Raw genomic sequence first — 6,179 nt, 5'->3', positions numbered from 1 at the left:
AAATGAAGGAGGCAGGAAGAGAAACCTTTCAGCCAAAACTCAAGCACCCTTGAAGTAGTTTATTTTAACTGCAGGGACGATTTCAGAGTGCTCCTGATAAAAGTGGGCCCTGACTGTTACCTGTTGGCTTTACTTTGACTTCGACAGTGCTTGTGTTTTCTTCTTTTGCTGCGCCCGCAATGAAAATGGTAGCAGTTGTGGAGTTTCCCTGGGCAGGTCCAGTTCTAGCCTGTAGCTGGAATTTACCGTCTTGTCCATCGACCATTACATACTCGCCAAGACCATTGAATGTGTAATTCCCCCCATCCAAAGTCTTGAAATGAGGATCACAACAGAACCAACCTATATAATAAAAGAGATCAATCAATCAATCAATCAATCAGTCATCAGTCAGTCAATCAACTTTTTCTTTGCAGCAGCACTTACGTCTTGGAAGAAAGAAGTAACCACTGCAGTCGTGAGACGGACGATAACGGTAGAAGACGGTACTACAAAGATCAGGTGTGTCAACACAGCACGATTTGTAGGCTTCCTGGTCAGTCACCAGCGTGCCAGACCACGAATAATACCACCAGAAATAGTAGAATTGTGCTACAACGTGACCTCCGTTTGGCTCTCCAACCTTTAGCGAACCAAAGCTGACATCCCAGTCAAAAGAGTAGCAACATAATTGGTTCAGAAAGATATAAACGTAACCTTTGCTGGGCACGTATTTTAATACCCACGTTGATCGTCGGGATTTGAAGCAAACATCGGGCCACGGATTTTCCCACCAATTCCAAAAGAATCTCACATCGAAGAATGCCTGAAATACCGTACAAGGACACGCGAAGTTCCTATCATTTTTACTTAGATCGATGTAGTCATATATATTCATTAACTTTTGCTCGTTAGCCCAAGTCCTGCACTTTTGGGATTCAGGATCGACGTTCTCGATTCTCCAGAAATGTCTTCCCATCACACCAGTGTTTCCTTTTTTTTCGTCAATTGCCAACATACCAAGCAAAGTACCAGACCTTTTTAGATACACACAGAGGCCAAGCAAAAAAAAAAAAAAAAAAAAAGAAAAAACAAAAAAGAAAACGGAGAAACAAAACAAAAAAAACATTAGTAAGCAAATGGGAAATAAATCAAAATAGATCAATGAAAGAAAAGACTAACGCCGAGAGCGAACAGAGAGTTCACAAAACCGCAACTTCCAAGCGTTTATTATTACGGAGCAGATACTGATTGTTTTGTAAAAGAAAGAATTTGTGGAGCTGTTTCTAGAATATCGATATCACCGGAGCCGTGAAACGAGACTGATTGCCAAAGTTTCTCTTGATAGACCTCAGTGACTTGACTTCTCCAAACTTTTTTAATGGCTGGCGCGAACTAAAGGTGGAGGAAAGTTGCAAGTCAGCGCGAGGTCTTTATCTGAATCGATTTATTGTACTAAGTTTCAGATCCCTGGATGCCTTTACCGCCTCGGTGGCATTGGTGGTGAGTATAGAATGAAGACCGAGGAACAGCCCAAACCTTTAAGGTACCAATGCCAACCTTAAGACTAATTAGGCCTAAAACGATGTTTAGTTTTAACTAGGTTGGCATCTGAAAACGGTTTGGCTTTTTCCCCAGTCTGCAGACAACAAAATACTTGAAGGACCTTGAAGAAAGAAAGGAAATTGATTCATTGTTTGTATCATTTTCCCGTTTTTCGCACCTGTATTCCCGAGAAACGAGACTACTGGACTACCGGTAAGTCTGGAAAGAAGTGACAGTTGTTTTGTCCACGTGATTTCTCGCCGAAAGAAAGAAGTCGTAGTGGTTTCTAAGCTCCTATATTCACGACAATGCATGCTTTTGTTAACCTAAGTTATTCTGGAAAACAGAAACTCACAATTTATCGTGATTTGCATGCTCGTCCTTTCACGCATTTGCCGATTTAGTAGAGCACGCACGTCCAAAGTGTTCAAGTATGAACCTTTCTTTTGGCTTCTCAAATGTCAGGGGCACCCAACGGAACGTTTCGTAAATTATCTATTCGGAAGGCCTTAAATCACTTAGGATTTTCTTTAGGGAATTTTCGCATCGAACTTTCGTGATCTGAAAAAGGTAATGCCTCTTTCTTTCTGATTGATAAAAGTCTTCTTGTGAGTACCGAAAAAAGGCCAGCTATGAGTTTCGGAAAGGATACAATACCTAAGATTTTCGTGTAGTAGACAAAAATGCCCTAATAAATGAGAAAAGTTTCAAGTTCCCCTAGAATAACCGAACAGATAAAAATTTTATAGCGCAGTCTAAAATGAACCCTCAAAGCTTTAAAAGCACTCCGAAGATCTTAGAACAGCGTTTGGAAGCGTTTGAGATAAAACGGTCGCTGGGTACCCCTGAAAGGTCTTGGGTCGGTTATTTAGAATAATTTAGCAAGTGCTTAGTACACCCATGTTTTAAGTAGTTTTCGCCGTTCACTGTCGAAAGAAGTCTCACGAAGGGAAAAGCGAGAAAGAAAAGCATGTGTCTTCTCAGTGAAGAAACTCTGTTTAAGATATTCCGCATTCTAGCAATTAAAATTCTCGCCTTCTCGTTTTGATAGACAAGAACAAATGCCGTTATCATACGAAAAACTAGCTGATGTGAAACCGACTACAGGAAGAAAAAGTTGCAGACGAAATTATTTCCTTACCCCTCCATGTTGAAGTAATGGCGTTCATAATCACCCGCATTCCAACCAGCGGTAGGTGTACCATACCAGCCAGACCAATAACTGCAAGTGTCGTCATCCCTAATAGGAAAAATAGCCATGCAAGAATTTTAGGTTTTTAGCACTGTTTAAATACTTTACAAGATTTTATTTTCTTTCTTTTATTAGTTCGTGTTTTTAAGAGAGGAGTGTCGTGACCTCGAAACCACATTCATTCCGACGAGGACTGTACACACTCAAGGGATAGTTAATGAAGTGATGATTCTTCCTATGGTCTACTTAAAAAAATAAGTTTCTAAAAAAATGTTTAAAGGGAAAATATGGCCTAGGAAAAGTTTCTCAGAATCGACAGTTCTTTACCTGTGTTGTTATATTTGACTACTCATTTGGGCTTCATATGCCTTAAACATCGAAAGCCGCCATCTTTGTTCTTTGTTTCTCAGAATCGAAAGTTCTTTACCTGTGTTGTTATATTTGACTACTCATTTGGGCTTCATATGCCTTAAACATCGAAAGCCGCCATCTTTGTTCCTGTGCATGCAAACGAAGTTATGACGTAGCAATAGGAAAGGAAAGGAAAGGAACTTTATTTAAGTGTCTAGTCGTTCTAGCGCTGAAGCACTAATTGGGGATACTGTAAACTGAAATTAACAATTAACACAATTCAAGTCAAAGCAATGACTGAAATTCCGACAGAAACGACGAGAAGAGCGATACTGACCCAATTGCATCGTAGACTTGATGGTAGCTGTCACTTATGTCATTTGGTTTCTTTTATTTTTTTAGGGAGATCCTCACTCAACTTTTTGACAAAGGATGGATTTTTCTGGAAACCAAGCTCATTTTCATTGAAAGGAGGTGTCCCCTGAACAGGACGGGAGTTATACCAAAGCAGAGTTGCCACCGTTTTATAACCACAGGGATTCAACCTTTCAGACATAAATTCGGTAAAAAGAGAGACTTACTTTGATAAACACTGACCATACGGAACGACCCACTGTATTCCACCTCCAGGATAGTTGTACATTAAAAATGTATTTATTTGATCTGTAATAATGACAGCTTGAAAGGTGTTGCTCTGTCGATAATAGAAAGAAGTTAAAAAGAGGTAAGTGTGTGAAATATTTAGGATGATTTGATATTGGTCATAACTCATGCTGAAAAACCCGTAGGGAGAACGAGTATTGGGTTGGATTCGTTACTACAATGCGACGCGCCTTACTGTGGCCACCTAACAAAGCTTTTTACAAATTATCCGCCAATAAGGGTGTGGGAATTCGATTGACAGTCACGCCTCCTCGCAAAATTCACACAGTTGTAAGTTGAAAACCGTTGCATGGGTTGTTGAGTTGACGATTTACATGTAATTGTCAAATGTGAAAGTTTGTTGAGTGGCCACAGTAAGGCCCGTTGCACTGTAAAACCATGTCTTCCAAACCTGAAAACTTGAATAATTAAGCACATAAAGTATGGTGTCTGCATGGTTCAGCTTTTATTTGCACTTTATATATAGTCGAGAATCTCGGCTGCAGGACCAAAAAGAATGAATTTTGATTTAAACATTGAATATTTCATGAGCAATGTTTTCCATGCAAACTGCGGCTAAGAATTTTAAAACATTAGCTTTGCATATTTTGGTCGTGGCTAGAGTGATATAGTTTATAGGATATAGTAATAAAGTTACAACGGTCATATTTTCTAAAAGTAATTTTTAGAGACATGTTTACCATTGAGTTAACATTGCTTGGATTTTGATGTTCAAAACACCACGCCATGCAGGATTTGCTGGTGTACAACGAATATCTTGATCAAGTACCTCACACCAACAGAAACACATATGTGTACACTACCCCCCTCCCCCTACCCCAATGTCGCATGCCAGAGCATTTTCTTCGCAGACATAAATCAAATGGCATTGTCGTTTGGTGTACTGGTTATTTGCGAGTTATCCTACGAAACTGTGATAAGCCGGGGCTATTCTTTAGGACTATTTTGTCCAGGTCTGCTCTCATTGGATGTATTTGTATAATTCTTTTAGCCCACATGGTAACAGTCATGAAAATCTCTTACCCTAGTGCAAGAGTTTTCAGGCGGATAAGGGCAGAGATTCTCCCATGTCACAACAAGGACCCAATTGGCTTGAAATCGTGAGAACACCCCACTTTTTTCATAACGTTGCACATCTTTAGAGGCCAGCGTCAGGATTTCATCTTCTGCGTCTTCAATTGTGCTCTGGAGCGTTTGCTGGTAAACTTGGTAATAGACGTGTGAGTAGTCGTCCCGAAAGGCGAAATCATCGATAATAGCCCAAAATGGAGCCATTATTGCGGTGTTGTCAAACCATCGATAAGCACCAAATTTCTGAGGCCACCACCAGCGCCATTCGAAATTTAGTTGGATTTTGCCATCTGGACAGATCTGTAAAGCAACAAATTAAACTTGTGTGAGCTGAATCACCCGTGCCTGTGTCGTGTTGGTCAATTAGGGAGCTAATCCAGTGATGATGTTGTCAAGGGAAACATTTAAAACTGACGACTCCTACCAACTGAAACAAGAAGTAATTGACTAATAGAGATATTTCTCGTTACGTCACCCATTGTTATTAATATGCCAACCAGAAGCTAATTGGCTGTTGAAACAATAACTTCTTTTGTTCCGTAGTTGGCAAATTTCAATATCAAGAGAAATGTGACGCCAATGTTTGTAAACAAGAATATCGCTATACAATCATTGTTACTATTTTACAGAAACAAAAAGACGAGGTACGCCCGACGAGCGGCAGAAATGGGTTCAATTCAGGCTTTTTACAACAACTATTTATTGTCAAGGGTTGTCTTCAGTTGCTTTCTTATATCTAGGTTTGGTGATTGATCTTTCGAACTCCTTCGAACAGCCAGCGCTTGTCCATTTCAGCCAAGTTGGTCTCACATTTATCGCCCATTGTAAGCGGCCTAACTACTCATATTTGTTTCGACTTCCGATTGGTTAAGGTGAGTGTCTTGCTGGTTTTGACTGGCAATTACTTTATTTTGGAGACGATCGTGCAAAATTTATAGGTATGGCGTTTTATACTTTTCCAGTCGCACATGAATTTGACGTCATCTGTGAGCTATTATTAGACAGATGTCCTCTTGAGTACATGTGATTAGTTTGTACTTAACTTCTTGCGCTATACTTTGAAATTATCTTTTGTTTACCTAATTTTCTTCGAAGAAATCAGTATTTAATCGTTGCAGTACATACAGGCTCATGTTCTATATCGTTCGGCTTGTCTGGGATAGTCTCATAAAAAAAACGTTTCCGTGAAACTTTCCGTGAAAATAAAAACGCTGTAATGTACTCATCTTTCAGATAGTTAAATAGTTAATATAAATTTGCATATCGTAAACCGTTCGCGACTATTTCATTTCTTTGCACCGCCAAAAAAATATGTGCTAAGATGCGTGCCGAACGTGCAGCGCGATTATTTTCCTGTTTTCACCAACTTTAGGAAGGA

General features: G+C 39.7%; 1 protein-coding gene and 1 long non-coding RNA gene across 2 annotated transcripts in view; one reads left to right on the top strand and one right to left on the bottom strand.

Annotated features, from left to right (window-relative positions):
• The window catches only part of LOC138022395 (mucin-like protein), a 65,813-nt gene that overhangs the window by 54,180 nt on the left and 5,454 nt on the right, over positions 1–6,179 (bottom strand). The window contains exons 3-7 of the mRNA XM_068869522.1: positions 4,754–5,101; positions 3,649–3,761; positions 2,666–2,764; positions 427–1,016; positions 121–342 (exon numbers count right to left, since the gene is read on the bottom strand). Of these exons, the coding sequence (XP_068725623.1) occupies positions 121–342; positions 427–1,016; positions 2,666–2,764; positions 3,649–3,761; positions 4,754–5,101 (1,372 nt within the window). The remainder of the gene's footprint in view (positions 1–120; positions 343–426; positions 1,017–2,665; positions 2,765–3,648; positions 3,762–4,753; positions 5,102–6,179) is intronic.
• LOC138022399 (uncharacterized) lies at positions 1,025–3,634 on the top strand. The gene is made up of 3 exons (XR_011126571.1): positions 1,025–1,737; positions 2,576–2,716; positions 3,470–3,634. It is a non-coding gene; the product is annotated as an uncharacterized lncRNA (long non-coding RNA).

The sequence above is a fragment of the Montipora capricornis genome, chromosome 10 (assembly GCF_036669925.1).
Source record: "Montipora capricornis isolate CH-2021 chromosome 10, ASM3666992v2, whole genome shotgun sequence".
Classification (NCBI taxonomy): domain Eukaryota; kingdom Metazoa; phylum Cnidaria; class Anthozoa; order Scleractinia; family Acroporidae; genus Montipora; species Montipora capricornis.
The sequence above is the reverse complement of the archived record's forward strand: the minus strand, read 5'-3'. Positions and strand labels throughout refer to the sequence as shown.